Here is a 19,208-nt window from a genome sequence, read left to right as displayed (position 1 = left end):
ACCCCGGGAGCCTAATTCACAGGTACTAATGAGCTGTCCAAGTTGCAACCCGCTTTTTGGCCCTGTCCACCCTATGGTTTTCAAGACTGGTTAGAACTTGTGAAGGTTAAAAAAATATGCATTACCTGGTTGTTGTCTAGCAGCTTAAAACATACATGTGGGGAAGTATGCACCAGACCACACCCTTGCCTGGCAAAGGCTTTGATGCAGATACCATGCCGAGTCCTCTGACATCGTCTGGAGGACTATATCATTTGTTCAAAGCATCCCTGGTTGTCTGTCTCCCCTGGAGAGACGCCCAGTGAATGCAACGTGTTATTTGCTGTCTGCCAGTGAAATCTTACCCCCAAGTGGCTGAGTTGTGACTCAAGAAGGCGAACGCGGTGGACTTATACTTTCCACCCCTTAGAGATTTCCCCTGGGTCATCATTTTGCAATTAAGTTGTTCATAAAAGCTAATCGGTCAGGATACAGTTAATTAGTAGGATAGCAACAGCCCATGATGCAGGAAATGAGCAAGCCACTCTGAGAGCGCACGCCAGTTTTTGAAATAATGTTGTTCTTGTTCATTTTGAGTTTCAAAAAACTTAGGTCTTTCTTTATTCTGTGTGTGTGTGTGTGTTGGTGGGGTGGGCAGAGAAAGAAGAGGAGAAGAGAGAGGAGAGTTTGTGGTTCTGGGGATTGAATCAGAGCCTTGTGCGCGCTAGGCATATACACTGCCACTGAGCTACATCCCTAGTCCCTGCATCATCTTTTTTAATCTGACACATGTGTATACTAAATAGTAGAAAAGGCAATACTCTACTCTGAAATCAGATCAGGGTCTCCAGCTCTGTGAATTCATATTTTCTCTCTCTGTGTCTCTCTCTCCCCCCCCACCGTATCTGTAAAATGGGATAATAATTCTCATCTACCTTCCTAACAGGCTTCTGTGAGGATTAGTGTAAACCAAGTCAAGCACTTAGCCATAAGTGCTCAGTGTATTTTAGTGATTCACGTTGTTAGTATAATCAAAATAACACAAGATTTTTGTAATCTCAATGACATATATTCTTATATGAATGTGTATATATATTTTACTGTTTTATTTCCTGCATAAAAATATTCATGAAGTTAAGGGTATCATTGTCTAATCAAAATCAAAAATAATTATTTTATCTGCGTTGGGAGAGGATTGCAGATTGGCCCTTCCTTGACTGGGAGATGAAGCACCTTTGCTCTGAAACCCGACCCTGAACAAGTCTGGTACATGAATTAGGTTTTATTACATTTTTATCCTCTTACCTTCGTAATTGCTTCAAGTTGTTTCCCTGCTGTTAGAGTGATTTGTGAGGGCAGATGACGATGCCAAAATGATGTAAATGAAAGTCTGGATTAGTGACAAAACGATGTCAAAACCTGAGAATGTAAATGCAGATTGTTAGCGAGACCCAAGAAGCAAAAACACCCCCAAAGCGTAGGAAGCGAATGTTACCCTTGAAAGACCTCGTGGGAAATGTTATTTTTAAAGTTGTGTGCTGTACAAGTGTGTCTCAGTCCTCTTTATGCCCATCCCTCCCTGCTTTTTTAAGCCAAATTGATCACAAAAACTAGTGAAGTTCACGTGATCCTCATGCCAGGTCTGTGCTGCACAGAGAGCAGGTTGTCGATTTGCTGATTCACACAAGAAGCAAGGCCTTGAGAATCTGACCTTGGGTGGATGAGCTGGGAGGAACTCGTAGTGTTAGTGGAGAGCTGGAAAACATCTTGGGGGTCATCAAACCCCATCCCCTCCCTTGATGGGGTGGAAGATTGAGGTCAGAGCTCAGGAGTCTTGCTCAAGGAACTGCAGCTGGTTTGCTGCAGAGCTAGAGAGGAATGCAGGTTGACCACATTGGGAGATTTCCTCCATCTTCCTGGTCCTTGCTCTCTCCCCTCCCATGCCTCCATTGGTCATTCACCTTGACATCCTAGGTTGGGATGCAGCAGATGGAGGGGACAGTCCACAAGGACCCCAAATGACCTCATGGTTCAAACTTGCCTCAGGTCATTCCTGTGCCACAAGCTTCGAGACCGCTAATGCATCTCAGGCCTCAGAAAGCAGGCAGCAGAAGACGTCCTCTGGGACTGGAAGCCCTTCCATCTCAGCAAGGTCAACTCTGGATGCTGTGTGTGGTTTCACTGGAGCCATAGTTTATAGTGGCTGTGCTTTTGATCACAGCCTAATAAATGACCCAAAGACCTGACTCAGAACCACACTGGGGAAAATCCAGGGCCAGTGAGCCTGGAGACATGGGGCCATCCTGGCTGGCACCCTGGCAGCTTCCTCTCCAGGCCGACTCTGGCCTCAGCCTCCCCATGCTGCCTCCTGGGTGGTAGACCCCAGTATGGGGAGGTGGGGCGCTGGTCTACCACAGCCTGACTTTTTAGCGCAGCCCAGCCTTGGCTGCCAGATTCAAGCACAGCCCACATGGGCAGCGTTTCATCAGCCAAATCTGCAGCTCCTCGGGGCACCACCACCCTTGACTTGGACCTCCTCAACGCCCACCTTGCCAGGAGGCTGGTCTCCAGCAGCGATTGTCTGCTCACCTGCCTTGTAGCCCAGCAGTATTATTACCTCCTGCTCACCCCCTAACTCTTGCATGTTTGCAAGAGGCCTCTGAACCGAGGTTGATTTTTTTTTTTTTATAAAAATGCACCTGACCTCACCCTTCCTGATGACCCATGTTATGCATCGTTCTCCTGAATCGGGGCCTCACAGAGGTGAGAACACAGCCCCACCATGTCTTTTTTTTTAATATTTATTTTTTAGTTGTAGTTGAACACACTACCTTTATTTTATTTAGTTATTCTTATGTGGTGCGGAGGATCGAACCCAGGGCCTCACACGTGCTAGGCCAGCGCTTTACCGCTGAGCCACAAGCCCAGCCCCTCACCACCATTTCTTTGAAGAAGCAAGTTGCTTCTGACTGGCCGAGTGGAGAAAGGCGCTTTGTTATACAAGATCCCATCTCTCTGTGAGGTTGGAATATTTTCTCTTTCCCACTATTGTTGTTCCAATGCATAAAATCCCCCAAAGTATTCTAAAAAGTGACATAGCTCCCCCCAAGAGGATTCCTGCCACACACACACACAGGCCCCCAATGGCAGGCAGTTGCCTTCGTCGTCCTTTTAAGACGAGGAGGGTAATGCCACCCTCTGTTCAATTACTGCTGAATTAAATCCACATTCAGCATGGACCACATGGCAGAGACTTGGGAGTTTCATCTAAAAACTTGAAATAATTGAGAGCCTTACTCAGTCAAGGGAGTATTACTCATTACTCCAAAGTATGAGAGTCAGGGGTGGGGGCGGGCGGCGAGTGGTGAGGCTGAAGGTCTCCCTCAGGGTTCCTTTTCATCGAACCAGGCCTGGACCGTACACAGAGAGCCAGAGGACTCGGTTTCTATAATCACAGGCTCCACAGTGCTGCTCTACTCTAGGTGGCGTGCCGGGAACTGAGGCTCTGTGGTGGGCGGCCATGTGCTGTTGTTCTCTAGCTGAAGAGGAGGGTAACTTGGCTCCTCGGTGGAATGAGTGTGGGGCTGATTGGCTTCATGAGGAGATCCAGAGAACTGGGGATGTCTAGAGAAGGCAGAATTGCTGGGTTTTAAGTAGAAACCCAGGGACATGGGGTTTAGTAATGGTAGGATTCACGGTGCTTCTGATCTCTACCCAGTGAGCCAGATTCCGATTTCTGAGTACCCCACGAAGATTACTGTCATCGTCTGAAGAGTTTAATAAGTGCTGTGCAAGTGTCTTGTACCAACCAAGTGAAGTTAACTAATCACAATGGATGCTCTCTTGAGACGGTCAAGTTGTCATTAGACATGCATGTGGACTGTTGAGCTAACGGAAGACCAGGATGCGACCCTGGCAAACACCCTAACAGTATACTTCAGCTGCCAGCAAATAGCCCTTACTAACATCTCTGCAATTGTTTGAGTGTGTGTGTGTGTGTGTGTGTTTCCTTCCTTAATAGATAAGGTAAGTCAGACATACTTTGTTTCAATCACACCTTTATCCAAGGACCAACACAATGCCTGACATACAATGAGCAATAAATGTTTGATGAATGAATGAGAAGTGGATAGATGGATAATTGAATGGATGGATAGGTAGATAGGTGGGTAGATGTTTGAATGGAAGGATGAGTGGATGGGTGGATGGATGAGTGAGTGGGTGGGTGGGTAGGTGGATGGATGGATGGTGGGTAAATAGATGAATGGGTGGGTGGTTGGCTGGATGGACCAGGTGGCTGTAGGGTGCTTAAGGAATGGGTAATGGATGGATGGATGGAGCTGAATTTGTTCACATTATGGTCTTGCATTCATTTTCCATAGCAAACATAAGGAGTAGCATGTTGATACAGTGTGGAATTGTAGAGAAATTGCACTCCGTCCAATTTGGTTGAAGAAACCCTTGCAATGATTTTAAAAACATCTCTAAAGGCTGGAAGTCATATGTTCCCGATTATGTTTCTCTTCTGTTATCCCTGTAGTCAGCAAATTTTCTTTTCTAACATTTTCTTCTGTCTTATTCCATTCTCAGCTGAATTCTACTTTAGTGATTGTCTATTGTTTGTGTTGACATAATGTTCCAGAATCTGTGATAGTGGGCTGCTTATAAATTCTACCTGAGGAAATTCTATCATTGTCATACTTACTCAAGATATTGAGACATGATGTGTTAGGTTGGGCTGTAGTAACGAGGCATCATAGAAGGGGGTCTTAAACAGTAGGAATTGACTGTCTCACTCATCGGGAGGCTGCAAGTCCAAGGTCAAGGTGTCAGCAGGTTTGGTTTTGGGTGAGGCTTTCTTGCTGGCTTGTAGATGGCTGCCTTCTCATTGTCCCCTCATACGGCCTTTCATGTGTGGGGAAGTGGGGCGGGGGGAGTAAGTGAAGAAGAGAGAGAGAGAAAGAGAGAGAGAGAGAGAGAGAGAGAGAGAGAAAGAGGGAGAGACACCACTCTTACTGGATTAGGGACATACTCTTATGACCTCATTTAATTTTAGTTATGTTCTAAAAATAATTCTATCTCCAAACATAGTCACATTAAGGGCTAGGACTTCAATATATGAATGGGGGGGTGGAGAAACACAATTCAGTTCCTAAAATGTGACAAATTCCCAACACACTGCAAATTCTTCTTTTAACTTTGCTGATTACGTGCAGGGTTAATGTATATATCCCTCCAAGTTGAATGGATTTCGTGTCCCATGAGCCTCCATCCATTGGAATATTCAAAGTAAAACGTAAGCTCTGGGCTGACCGGGAAAAGTGGGAAGGAGATGCCACCTGAGTCCCTGAGCTCCCAGTTTCTCTAATGCCCATAATTACATGAAAGGTGAACCATGCCGCAAGTATAGGACTGAATCTGTTCTCCATTTTATATAAATGTCTTCACTATATTATTTGAATCCAAGAGGCACAGTGGAATGAAGTTTGCATGTCTATTATTAATTTCCAGTTTCCTTGTTGTGTGCTCTGCTACATCCATTGGCTCTGAGGATATCTCCATTTCTGGATCGATCATTTTAAAAGCATTGAAATCAGAAAATAGTACAATTTCATTTTCATGATGATTTTTCTTTTCCCACAGGACTGCATTATACCCATGATGACATCATATCTTTGCTTCTGAAGGGAATTACCTTGAAAAATAAATATAGGGTTGTCCCAGTTACAGAAGAGGATTAAAAAAAAAAAAAACTCAAGCATGCAATAATTTACCATTTTTTGCAGATAGAAACTTGGAGGAGAGTTTTTCAATAGAAGTTATAACCCCAAACAAATAACCTGGCTGCAAAGGAAATTTCATTCCTGTGCTCAGAGACAGGCATCTTACTAAAATTACTTCTCTGTTATCTGTTCTTCCACAGTGAAGATGCCGTTGCCTTTGAAAAGTCTACTGACTACAGCAGCATTATTCAAGAGGAAGAAACTGTGAGTTGGTTGAAATAGATGCATTGTAATAGACTCAGAAATATTTAGTAATACTTAATCAGAGACAACTTTTTTCTGTGTGTGATGTTCTTGTGTTGGGTAAGCCTTAAGCAGCCACCCATTTGTCTTTTATTGCTGAGTGTTTCCTGTGCACCAAGCACTGTGCTGGGTAAGGTATGTCCTCAAGGAGCAAGGACACATTTGCTGTGTCACTCTTTCTTTAGCCACAATTTAGAAGGGTGTATAGGTTGTTAACAGTGAATTTGTCCATAAGGATCTCTTTTTTATTAATAATTTTTTATTTATATATGACAGCGGAATGCAGTACGATTCTTATTCCACATATCGAGCACAATTTTTCATATCTCTGGTTGAATCCAAAGTATATTCACACCAATTCATGTCTTTATACATGTACTTTGGATAATGATGTCCATCACATTCCACCATCATTTCTAACCCCATGCCCCCTCCCTTCCCCTCCCACACCTCTGCCCTATCTAGAGTTTGTCTATTTCTCTTACTCTCCCCCTCCCTATCCGACTATGAATCAGCCTCCTTAAATCAAAGAAAACATTCAGCATTTGGTTTTTTGGAATTGGCTAACTTCACTTGGCATTATCTTCTCTAACTCCATCCACTTACCTGCAAATGCCATGATTTTATTTTCTTTTATTGCTGAGTAATATTCCATTGTGTATAAATGCCACATTTTTTATCCATTCATCTATTGAAGGGCATCTAGGTTGCTTCCACAGTTTAAGTATTGTGAATTGTGCTGCTAGATAAAGGTCTCTATATTACAGTTATAGCTCTTGTAAGATCAAAACTTTTAATAGCTAATCTATGAATTTTGTGTTGAATTTTAATTGGTTGACCAAGGCAGCATGACATTCTCTGGCACTGTCTTAGCTCAAGCTGCTATAACAAAAGGCCATAAACTGGGTGGTTTAAAAACCACAGATTTATTTCTCACAGTTGTGGTGTTTGGAAGTCTGAGATCAGGGTGCCGTTGTGGCTGGGTACTGACGAATGCTCTTTAATGCGTTGCAGACAGCTGACTTCCTGGAGTATAAGAGGGAGCTGGCCTCCCCTGGCCTCCTTTAGGACACTAATCCCATAGGGGGGTTCCATCCTCCTGACACAGTCGCCTCTCAAAGGCCCTATCTCCTACCATCACTTTGGGGTGACCATCACATATGGATGGGGGGTGCAGACGTTCTCTCCATTACAGATGGTGTCTCGTTGACAAGTGCCATTGAACAGACAACTTTTTAAACTCCTGTTTTGTGACCAGCACTCTTGAGGACTGAACAGGGTGTGAAAAAACAGTAACAAAACAGCGACGAGGGACGCAGCCTCTCAGCTGGGCAGCTGTGATAGACTGAAACAATGGGCACCATGTTGGCTGGGCAGGGAGGCCATGGGTGCATTGGGAAACCCAGGGTGCTGGTGGGGGAGGCTGTGGTTGGCCCCACTGATGAGGGAGGACTTCCTGGAAGAGGTGGTCTGGGTTTATTTCCTACTGCTGCTGTAAGAAACTAGCCTACATTCCATGGCTATCAACAATACAAACCGATTGTCTTCCAATTGTGGAGGTCAGGAGTCTCACAGTGGTCCTCGCCGAGCTCAGGCCACGATGTGCACAGGGCTGTGCTCCTTCTGCAGATTCTGGCAGGGATCCCTTCCCGGCCTTTTTCCACCTCCCAGAGGCCACCCACATTCCTTGATACTGACCCCTGGCTCATGACCCCTTGCTTCATCATCCCCTCCAGCAAAGGCAAACTGAGTCCTTCCCTTTCTGCCATCTCTCTGGCTCTCTGTAGCTCGGAAAGGTCACCTGATTTTAAGGACCTTGGGATTGCATGGGGCACCCAGACAATGCAGAGTGACCTCCTTGTCTCTAGGTCCTCAACTTCTTCATATCTGCAAGTCTCACTGTGCCTGTAACATAGTCACAAGCTCTGGAGATCAGGATGTGGACTTTTATTTTGAAGGGGGTAGTACCGGGGATTGAACTCAGGAGCACTTGACCACTGAGCCACATCCCCAGCCCTATTTTGTATTTTATTTAGAGACAGGGTCTCACTGAGTTGCTTAGTGCCTCCCTTTTTTGCTGAGGCTGGCTTTGAACTAGCAATCCTCCTGTCTCAGTCTCCCAAGCCACTGGGATTATAGGCGTGTGTCACCGCACCCAGCTGATGTGAACATTTTTGAGGACCACTAGGTATCTGTGTATCGTACTGTCTTTTGAGCTCATCCTGGAAGGGATCACTGAGCTTCGTTGTTATGAGGGCCCTTATCTTGGAAGTGTAGTTTGCATTTGAGCAGGGAGGTCATAGCAGTAATGTGGAGGTAGCAAGGAGACAGGTGTTAGAATGTTGGGGAACATGATGATGCTAGCCTGGGAAATTTGGATTTGACCCAAGAGACTTTAGGAGACCTTCTGACATCTTCAAAAGGAGAATGAGAGAATGTATTAGCTTTGGTAGTGATAATTTCTGGGAGCAGTGTGTTTAAGGATGAAGGAAGGACAAAGGCATCCTGGAGAATTGGTGGAATAATTCAGGAGAGGCAGATGGTGCCTGAAGGAGTAGGTAATAGTGGGGAGGTGTTCCCCATTGTATCCTCAAGATCTGACATCTTAGTCCTGTTAGTCAGCTTTCTGCGACTGTAACAAAATAACTGAGATAGTCAACTTTTAAAAAGAAAAGGCTTATTTTGGTTCACAGTTGTGGAGGTTTCCAGTTCATGGCAATCTGGCCCTGTCTCTTTTGTGCTGATGATCAAGCAGTACATCATGTCAGGGTGTGAATGGTGGAGCAAAACTATGTAGCTCATAGCTGAGATATAAAAAAGAGGAAGAGGAAGGGACTAGTGTCCCATAATGCCCTTCAAGGTAATGCCCCCATTGACCTGAAGACCTCCCACTAGGTTCCACCTTTTAAAACTCTGTGACCTCCCAATAGCACCACAAGCCGGGGATCAAGCCTTTAACACATGGACCTTTGGGGACATTAAATATCCAAATTATAGCATGCATGCTCACTATAGGCTGAGTAAATGATACAAATCCCAATGGCATTTCTTGGGTCTCTTGAAAATTGTCATCTCAATTTAATATACCTGGAAAATCTAAACTGAATTTCTCACTTTTTTCTTTGCCATTTTGCTGAATTGTTTCTCCAGCACCCAAGTCCTCCCATTTGCTACCTGCATGCCTTCTTTTACAGATATTCAAACTTTAGTAGCTCTGCATCATGCAGTTACTTTGGCCTCTGATTTGTTGTAAAGAAAATATTTCAATTCATAATATCTAATATATTTTTCCCCTAAGGCTAGAGGCATAGCTCAGTGGTAGAGTGCATGCTTAGTTATGTGTGCAACCCTGGGTTCAATCCCCAGCACCAAAAAATTAAAATTAAAGCAGAATTTTTTTTTTCTGAAAGAACAGTTATTTTCACCGTGTATAATGAAAGAATTATGCTGTAAGTAATTTCTACAGAGGAAGAGACCTAAGGGAATCAGCTTCAGGAACTCATGAATTTACTTTTTATGATGTTTTGTAATAATGCACTTTTACATTCTCCTTGTAATCATTTCTTGAATATCCCAATACTACATTGCCAGATGACTTCTGATTAGGTGAAACAGGGATGTGTTCATTATGTTGAAATGCAAAGATTTTTGTAGCTTTAGACAAAAAGCAGTCTGCCTAGACCTCTAGTTCTCAACTACAGCATGCTTGGTTGGAAAGATGGTTAAAATTCTAGACTTCAGGTCTCTTCTCGTTCACTTAGGGCCCAGGGATATGGTCCTCAGGTACCCTAAGGGACTCTGGTGTGGATGGCTTCAGGACCACATCTTGAGAAGCGCTGGCTTTGGAAGTAGCAGCGGCAGTATTCAGAGAACACTGATGTCACCAGGAAGTCCAGCTGTGCTCTTGAGCTGCTGGGTACAGTTGGGGTTTTGCAGTTTGAGAAACTGGCCTAGAGTTGGAATTGAGAGTTCCTCAGGTCTTGTTTAGAGGAACTAGTGGATTAATCCACTGATGGGTTAAGTGAGTGGTAACTGTAGGCAGCTTGGATGTGCCGGAAGGAAGTAGGTCACTGGAGATGTACCTTTGGGGTACATACTTTGTCCTGGTGAGCAGAGCTGTCTGCTTTCTGATTGCCATGCCTTTCCACCTGGTATCATCCTGTATGTGTGCAACCCTGGGTTGAATCCCCAGAGCTATGGAGTTGGCCAACCACGGACTGAACCTCTGAAATTGTGAGCCTCAAATAAACTTTTTCTTCCCCAAGTTGTTGTTCTCAGGTATTTTGGTCATAGCAATACAAAAAAAAAACTAACTGAAACCCCCTCAGAAGTCATTCTACACATGAATAACTTAGTTCAGCTGTGGGTGATGTGAAGACCGAGACCTTCCACTGTACCTTCACCGAGCAGACACAGGGTTGGGGAGAGAATGAAAAATCACCCCGTAGGCTTTGCAACTCAATGTCCAACTTGTAGGAATTATTTTAAGCTACTGAATTATAAGGGAGTTTATTCCAAAGCCCAGGAAGATCCTGAGGAAGTTATTTCACATAAAATTGATGTCCTTTCTTCAAATCAGGAAGGGTCATGGCTGCCCTGCCCTGTGGATAACACAGAGAGGAATGGCAAATGCACCTTCTGCAATTTCACCTGTTTTCCCCCCTTACCGTTCTGTTATTTGTTCTTCTAAGGGGAAAACCTCATTTGCCTGATTGGCGATAGTCCTGAGATTTCTGATTAATTCACCATTTTTTTGATTCAGACATGATGATCCAGACAAGATCGAGTTTTATTTCAAAGAGCCACAACTGTATGGACAAAGGTTGTAGAAATAGACTCGTGACATTAAAAGATTCATCAACGATGTTTTTTATTGGTCATGACTATACTGCACTTGACCCTAACACTGCTATGTTTGGGTAGTGTATTAAATCCTAACTCCTCCCTGGTGAGCAAAGTTCATGGAGTTATAGAAAAAAAAGGTCAGGGTCTTCGGAATGAAAAACGAGGGGAAAGTCTCTGGAATCCATAGAATGTCCAGGAGTGTGGATAACAGAGCATTGACTCATAGTAGCAATGTCATTCTGACATGGATTATAGGCCAGAAAAATGCATTTTTATTTTAAAGAAATCATCCATTGTGTAAATTATTTCTAGTGTGAAAACCGTTCACCGATAAAGACAGACCCCGCTGGATCTCCTCTGTCTGAATTCAGAAGATGTCCATTTTGGGAGCAAGAGCTGGCAAAGAAACACTCCTATAAAATGGTAGGTCTGTCTCGTAGGGGAGACCCGCTTTCCCTGCTGGCTGCTGCTCAAGGCGGTAAATACCTTCTTGTACTGCCCAAGGTCATGGCTATAACACATGGGGTGATATGGCCTCTTCTGGGACCTGTGAGGACCAACGTTCCCTCCTGGGCTCCATGGTGGTGGTGGGCAGGACATTCAGGTCTGCCCTTCACATTGTTGGGAAAGGCCCAGCTCTGTCATCCTCGTGAGTGAGGGCCTCCCCATGACAGAGAGGAAACAGAGACACAGAATTTCTGGACCCTGGAGCTGGGAAATAATGGGGGAGTGTCAAAAGTGGGTGGCTTTGTGGTGGTGGGAAAAACCCTTACTCGTGTTGTGATACATGAGTTACAACTACCTGACCTACGTGTCCGGCATTACCCCACAAAAATTAAGAACTCTGTGACCCAAGTGAAGAGCTCAGCTAAAACGGCCATGTCAGAATTGCAAGAGCTTCCGCAGGGTCTTTGAGGGTCCAGTCGTTCCTGAAGGGGCCTGAAAGCTGGGGTAACCTTCCATGTCCTTCCTAGATGGCTTGCCTTGCTGACAAATACTGCGACTATTGTCAGGACATTTTACAAAACGTGAGGAACCAAGAGCTCCAGAGGGTAGGTTGCTCTCTGTAATATACAAGCGTTTGCGACTGAGTATTAACTGCTTTACCTGATGGGACCCCTCCAGGGAGATGGAGAGGTGATCCACTGTACTAAAGTGCTTGGAATGCAGCAGTTTGACAGGGAGTTCTTTAAGGTGGCATGGATACTCAGTTTAATCATTTGGAAATTCTCCAAGGTGCTAAATGTGGATAACTTTATGCTTTAAGTACAAATTCAGCTTTTCTTCTTTAGAACCTAATTCCAGCAGAGTTTGAATAAATTATTGATGGTTATGGACATCCTGGAATTTTTAATGATGCTAAAGGGTCATTTTATTAATAAGTGCCAACTGAAAAAGAAGCAGGTCGTCTGACATGGGTGGGGACTATAGATTTCATTCTAGAAGTGGCTGTGCAACAATGGGTGTAGCTCAGTGGCAGAGCATGTACTTAGCATGTACAAGGCCCAGGGTTCAGTCCCCTTTTGTTAAAAGAAAAATAAAAGAAAAGTATAATTGACAGTGGAAAACATGAATAAATCTTTAACTAACCTGAATTTTATCTTCTTCAGTATCAGATGAAAATCAGGGAAACAAGTGCACATTCAAATGAACATTTTTTTTCCAATGCATTAATATTCTAAGCGCTTAAACTTTATCTAATAATATTCAGCATAAGCCTATAAGGTACCTATGCACTTTGAAAGCATTATAGTGAGGGAGAAACTGAGGTGTCTTCAGAGTAGTCTGTGTTCTCTTTGTGCAACATTATACTAACCATCTACCCTGAGTGTCTGACATATTCCTTCACTCACTCACTCACTCACTCATCAAATATTTACTTAAATCAAATCCTGTGACCAGCACCATTTCTGAGAGTAGGAAGATAACTCTTGGGAAACTTGTAGTCTGGTAATAAAAGGAGATATATTAGCCAATAAATAGGATATGACAAGTTCTAGAATAGCTGTTTATTAATCAGCTTTTCCTTACTGTGTTAGTTTCTGTTACTATAACAAAATACCTGAGATAATCAACTTAAAAAGATGAAATGTGTATTTTGGCTCATGGTTTTGGAGTTTTCAGTCCACAGTTGATTGGCAACTGTCCATTTTGAGTCTGTGAAGAGGCAACATCTCATGGCAGGGAGCAAGAGGCGAAGCAGAATTCCTCATAGCTGGGAAATTGAAAAGAAAAAGAAGAAGAACAACAAAAAAACAGAAAAAAGGACGAGATCAGGGTCCTGAAATCCCCTTCAAGAGCTTTGCTAGAAGACCTCCCATTAGGCCTCCCTCTTACTATTTTTACCACTTTTCCATTCTCTGATAGCACTATTGCTATCCCAGATTGACCCTCATCCCTTCTCACCCTGACTGTGACAAAACCTCCCATCTCTACCACTTCCTAGAGGCCAAGCCTGTAACACATGGGCATTTGGGGAACAGTACAGATCCAAACAACAATAGTTACTGTAACAAAATACTCAAGGCAGGCTACTTTATAAAGAAAGAAGATTTATTTCAGCTCATAGTTCTGGAGGTGCAAAGTGTAGAGGCCTCAGAAGTGGTGAGAGCCTTCTTGCTGGAGCCCAGAGCAGCACAGAGCATCCCCACTGCAAGTAACAGGGTGTACATGGGTATGTTTACAGAGCCCCCAGCATTCCGTCCTGAGATCTCCACCCTGATGAGACTTGTCTAATTCTAACCACCTCCCAAAGGCTCCACCTTTAGTTCCCTGGTCAGATTGTCTCTACCTTCTTCTTTTTAAAAAGATATTTTTAGTTGTTGATGGATCTTTATTTTATTTACTGTTATGTGGTGCTGAGAATTGAACCCAGTGCCTCAAGCATGCTAGGCAAGCGCTCTACCGCTGAGCTGCAGCCCAGCCCAAGTCTCCACCTTCTTAATACGTCACAATGGAATTTAAACTTCTGCATGAGTTCAGTGAGGGACAAACCACATTCAAACTGTAGCAAACTATGTGATTAGAATATTCTGGGTGCCCAGGAAGAGCAACAGGGAATGTTATGCTCGAATTCGGGACCCCCAAAAGACCACCAGAGACCCAAGATCGATGTAAGCAGCAAGGAGGTGTTTATTGCGAGCTAGCTCCGTCCTCCTCGCACACACACAGCAACTGGTGACGCTGAGAGGCCCGAGCCCAGGGTTTGCAGCAGTTTTATACATTCTTTGGAGAAGGCAGGGACTTCCCATACATCATAGCATCTCTTAGCAAATCACCACACACCGCGGGAAAATCAATAACAACTCTAAAACATGATTAGCACATTCACTGGTGGGAACAAGTTGGGTAGGGGTGATTGGTTACTACAAGAGGGGGACTCTTTTGAACTGATTGGTTTAAGCCAAGAGGGGTGTAGTGCTGAACTACATGGTTTCCCAACATGTTATCAACCTCCATAAACTACTGGGGGGTCATCTGGCATCCCAGGTATTTTCCCTGTCTCATGCTGATGGGTGGCTGCTAGGGGGTTGCTTTGGGTCCCCACCTAGCCTGACTGAGTCGGGGACACCTGGTGAGCAGATCTCTCCTGTTATTTGTAGATAAACCACTAAGCAGGGTGGGAATGTGCCTAGGAGTGCTCTGTGGGTCTTTCCAAGGACAAAGGTCATGTCCCCTTCCTTGGATAGGCTTTGCTCTGAGGTAGAGGCTGGTTTTTCAGGAAGGCTAGAGAGTGCCCCCCCCCCCAGCAGGCCATGTTGCTGCTAACTCCAGTGGGAAAACTGGAGGCTCCACGGAGAGGAAACAGGATAGGAAATGGATTCCAGGTAGAGCCCGTGAAAAGTCAGCAGGATGTTCACGGGCCTGGCATGATAAAAAGCTCACCCTGGCCAGATTCATCTCTAAAGGAGGGGAGCTGGAGGGGAGAGAGGCCAGGAAGTTGGCACTGGAAAGAGAATTCCAATGCACTGAGGAGACGGTGGGGGAGCGGTGACCGGGTCAGCCCCCTGGCAGTGGGAGGATTTGTCACATCAAGGTGAGCAGGGATGAGGCTCAACCTGGGATAGCCAGAGGGCTATCAGAGAAGGGGCCAGAATAGACAGTGTCTCTGCGGCACGCAGTGGGGTGGATGACTGCACGTGGTGCTGAGGGAGTAAGCCCACGGGTCTGTGGTGGCTAACCCAGGTCCCCACCAGGCCAAGCTCCCCAGTCACCAAGGTGAGAGGCCAACCCATCCTGTGCCATGTTTTTTCTGAGTCTCTTTGGAGAAATCTTCTCTAGGATCTTCTCTGGAATACATGCCCCTGATGACAGGATTTCCCACCAGGAACATTCTAGATGGAGCTCAAGAGCTGACCCTTACCCCTTGAGAGTCCACGCGGGGGAATGGCTCATTTTCTTGGGAGTCACTCACTGACGGGTCCTTGCAATGCCTCAGGGTATCTGAGCCTGGGAACTGTTTATTAGCTGGGAACTCAGATTGGCCACCTCCTTCAGGAGTGGAAGGCGAAGAGTCAAGCTGGAGGAAAACAGGAAAAGGAAGAAAGCAGCCATTTTGTTCCTCCACCCAGTCGCCCCCCCAAGTCTTTAGCGATGGCTCCCACGTAGAATCACTCCCTGCTTTTGCTCATGCAGCCCTTGGGTGACTTCCCACTTGATGTCAAAGAGGAGACCTCTGTGATGAGACACACCTCTTTCTGAACTGAAAAATGATGGAGGAGATCCGTCCATGAACACTTATCCTCCACCCTTGGCCGGGCCACGGTGGCCCAATCCTCCTCCTATCATAATCACCCAGAGCCCCCTTGTGGTCAGAAACCGCTTTCCCTCTAGACACCACCCTCAAGGAAATAGATTCCAGGAGTCCTATCCAACTGGCAGGCTCCCTCCGAGGCGTTGCTGGAAAAAAAAAAGTATTTGCATGGTGCAGTTGGAAGAGCTGACAGGGAAAGCCTTAGAGTCATTGGAACGAGATTTATCCCATTTTCCTTTGGGGCTCATGGCGTCCCTACGGGGGGATTCGCCTCCCAGGGTACACAGTGGTTTCTGTGACACGTCTGTTACCTACATCAGGTGGAGGACTTGCTCACATCCTTCTGGAGATCTCTGCAGCAAGACACTGTCATGCTCATGTTGTTGCCCGATGTGCACCAGCTCCTGAAGTGCTATGATGGCCAGCTGTACAAGGTAGGGCCCCACTGGAGTCTCCGCTTTGTACCTATCTGGAAAGTGACCGCTCCCCACGTCCCTTGCAGTGTGGCTTTGAGTCCTCCGAGGAAAGCTTTTGATCTTTGCTTAAAACTTGGCTTTTCTTTTTTAATTTCCTCATATAAAGAAAAAGCCAAAGTACATGGTGAACTCTGAATTGAGTTAATGTTCTTTCTGTGCACATTTCAACCAAGGGAGGCGTCTGAGGATATTCATAACTGCCCTGGGTTTGGCTTGGGTGGGGTGGGAGCTCCTAACTCTGGAGTGGTTATTGCATTTTGTGTGTGTGTGTGTGTGTGTGTGGTGAAAATGGGTTCCCCTTCCACTAGTTGCAAACCTTACCTTTGATTTTGTTGCTGTTTTAGGAAACAGTCTAGGGCTCCCAAGTTCTGAAACACAAGGGAAGAGTGGAGGCAGGATTCAATGTTTATGTGTGTTGGATTTGACTCACCCAATATTGGCCAACGTGGGGCTTTTAAAAAAATTGAATCAGAGGCTTCAAGTGCAGCTCAGTGATAGTATACTTCCCTAGAATGTGAAGGCCCTGGGCTCAATCCCCAGCATCACACACAAAAACCAATCAGATATCAATATTAAAAAAAAAATTCAAACTCTGGCTGCACCAGCCTGATGTGATGTCCTGCCCAGAAAGCAGTGGCCGCCCTGCAGAGCAGGTGGGGGACTTCCCTCAGACTTGGCATGGCCTGTCCCCACCCTGTGGCATGCATGAGCTTTGGTACTTGTAATATTACGGGACACAGTGGCTTTATGCTTGTGTTGTAGGGAATTGAGGACGTTCTCCTCCATGACTTCTTGGAAGATGTTTCTATTCAGTACCTGAAATCTGTCCGGATATTTAGTAAGAAATTCAAGCTGTGGCTTCTTAATGCTTTGGAAGGGTTTCCAACCCTCTTACAGATCTCCAAACTCAAAGGTCAGTTTCCACGGGGGAAAAAAAATTCTGTAAAATGAAGACCCTAACATTCACACTCTTCAGCTGTGCTCTGTGGTCCCTGTGCTGTCACACACGGAACCAGGTCTGGAGGCCTGGCCTTGCTCAGGGTTGGACCTCCCCTTCGTGCCGGTGAAGGGGCGCCAGGGCTGATGCGTTCACACCCTTTCCATCTGCCCTCCTGAATAACTGTGTGGGCTTCTGCTGGGTTCCTGGGGTTGGAGATGTGAGTGTCATGTTGCTGGGGAGGGAGAACTGGCCGGCGCTGCCCTCCTCAAGCAGGGGAGCCACCTCCAGCTCCAACAGCCTTTCCACCTCTTGCTGCTCTGTGCACAGAATGTCATTTCCTCCTTAGAAACCCCTCCTGTGTCCTTAATTCCTCCTGTCTCTAGGGCCACCAAGGCTCTCCCACCTTAGTGGTCTCCTTGGGACTTGCATCATCTCCTTGCGACTTTCCAGAATGCCTTCCCCATCTGCCTGCTGCCAGGTTGTAGTCTGTGAATACACGCTGACCATCTCTAATCAGAATATCTGAAATCCGAAATGCTCCAAAATCTGTACCTCTAAACACCAACGTGACACCACAAGTGGAAGATTCCACACTTGACTTCACGTAATAGGTCACAGCCAAAATGCAGGAGCATTAAAAATACTGTATAAAATTATTTTGAAGCTCTGTGTATAAGATATATATGAAAAAAACAAATGAATGTCATGGTTAGACTTGGGTCTCAGCCCCACCAAAAAACTCATTTTGTGCATGCAGATATTCTCAAATCCCCCCCAAATAAAAAATCAGAAACACTTCTGGTCCCAAATATTTTGGATTACTCCTTCCACCAAGCTGCCTTTCTGCCAAACCCTGCAGGGGCTTCCTGTTGTGACCAGTCAGCTGTCTCAATTCTCCCTCAACCTGGCCTCTCGGTGCCCTTCAACTCATGACCCTTTAAACCCCAGCACACACCTGCTCCAGGGCACCATGTCTGACAGTCCCAGGAATATCCCTGCATCTTTCTGAGATGCTCAGCATGATCTATAGCTCTTTCCATGATCCTCCCGTACCCAGAGCCTGTCCTTCTTGGACCAGCTCACAGTCATCCCCTCCCCAAGCGAGCAACTGCTATCCCCCCCATTTCTGAGTCTTACTTCTTCTTCTTTTTTAATATTTATTTTTTAGCTTTAGGTGGACACAATATCTTTATTTGTATGTGGTGCTGAGGATCGAACCCAGTGCCTCACACATGGTAGGCGAGCGCTCTACCTCTGAGCCACAACCCCAGCCCGAGTCTTGCTTCTTTTGCAATTGTTTTCTGAGGGGTAACAGTGAGTTCTTTCCTTCTCAAAATGCTTACAGAACAGGACCGTGTGTAACTGCCACCCCCACCACCCCACCCATGTTCAGTACTCATGCTGGAAACCTTGGTCCCCGTTTCCTCCACTTGGAAGTTGGGGACTGCACAAGGTTGGGCGCGTGGGCCTGTGTGTTGCCATCCAGGCAGGAGCAGGGAGGGCTGACACCCGGGTTTGTGAAGCAGGGGCTTCTGCTCTAGTCTTCTCATGGCTGCTTCAGCACCTGCCCCAATTCAAGCCCTTGGTCTCTCTCTCTCTCTCTCTCTCTCTCTCTCTCTCTCTCTCTCTCTCTCTCTCTCTCTCTCTCTCTCTCTTCGTACCCCCCACCAATCTCTCCCACTCTCGGCTTCAGTAGTTCCTACTTGATCCGTCCACCCCTATCCTCTCCCAACCCAGGCACACTCCCTTGCGTCGGCGGAGATCATCCCTAAACAGCAATTTGATCAATGTATGTCCTTCCGGGCCCCCATTTGCCCAGTCTGTCTCCTGTCTCTCTCACTTGCCTTGCAAATTTACTCACTGTTTGGCCTGGGGCCCCACCCCTGTCTCTACCTCCCCAGGGACCCCTTGACCCACCAGTGCTCCCCAACCACACAAGACTTTTGGTGATCCCCCAAAGGCCCTGGTTCCTGATTGGCTCTGTGCCTGGACTGCCCCACCCCCACTCCCCAGGCTAACTTGTCAACCGGGATAGAACTCAGGGGCACTCGACCACTGAGCCACATCCCCAGCCCTATTTTGTATTTTATTTGGAGACAGGGGCTCACTGGGTTGCACTTTGCTTTTGCTGAGGCTGGCTTTGAACTCTCCATCCCCCTGCCTCAGCCACTGGGATTACAGGCGTGGGC

At 45.9% G+C, this 19,208-nt stretch overlaps 1 protein-coding gene across 1 annotated transcript in view; it reads left to right on the top strand.

Moving 5' to 3' along the window:
- Positions 1 to 19,208, top strand: part of Rfx8 (regulatory factor X8) — a 70,298-nt gene that overhangs the window by 28,072 nt on the left and 23,018 nt on the right. Inside the window, exons 5-9 of the mRNA XM_026408624.2 lie at positions 5,903 to 5,966; positions 11,163 to 11,273; positions 11,825 to 11,902; positions 15,924 to 16,037; positions 16,842 to 16,992. Of these exons, the coding sequence (XP_026264409.2) occupies positions 5,903 to 5,966; positions 11,163 to 11,273; positions 11,825 to 11,902; positions 15,924 to 16,037; positions 16,842 to 16,992 (518 nt within the window). The remainder of the gene's footprint in view (positions 1 to 5,902; positions 5,967 to 11,162; positions 11,274 to 11,824; positions 11,903 to 15,923; positions 16,038 to 16,841; positions 16,993 to 19,208) is intronic.

Source organism: Urocitellus parryii, chromosome 12, assembly GCF_045843805.1.
Source record: "Urocitellus parryii isolate mUroPar1 chromosome 12, mUroPar1.hap1, whole genome shotgun sequence".
Classification (NCBI taxonomy): domain Eukaryota; kingdom Metazoa; phylum Chordata; class Mammalia; order Rodentia; family Sciuridae; genus Urocitellus; species Urocitellus parryii.
The sequence above is the reverse complement of the archived record's forward strand: the minus strand, read 5'-3'. Positions and strand labels throughout refer to the sequence as shown.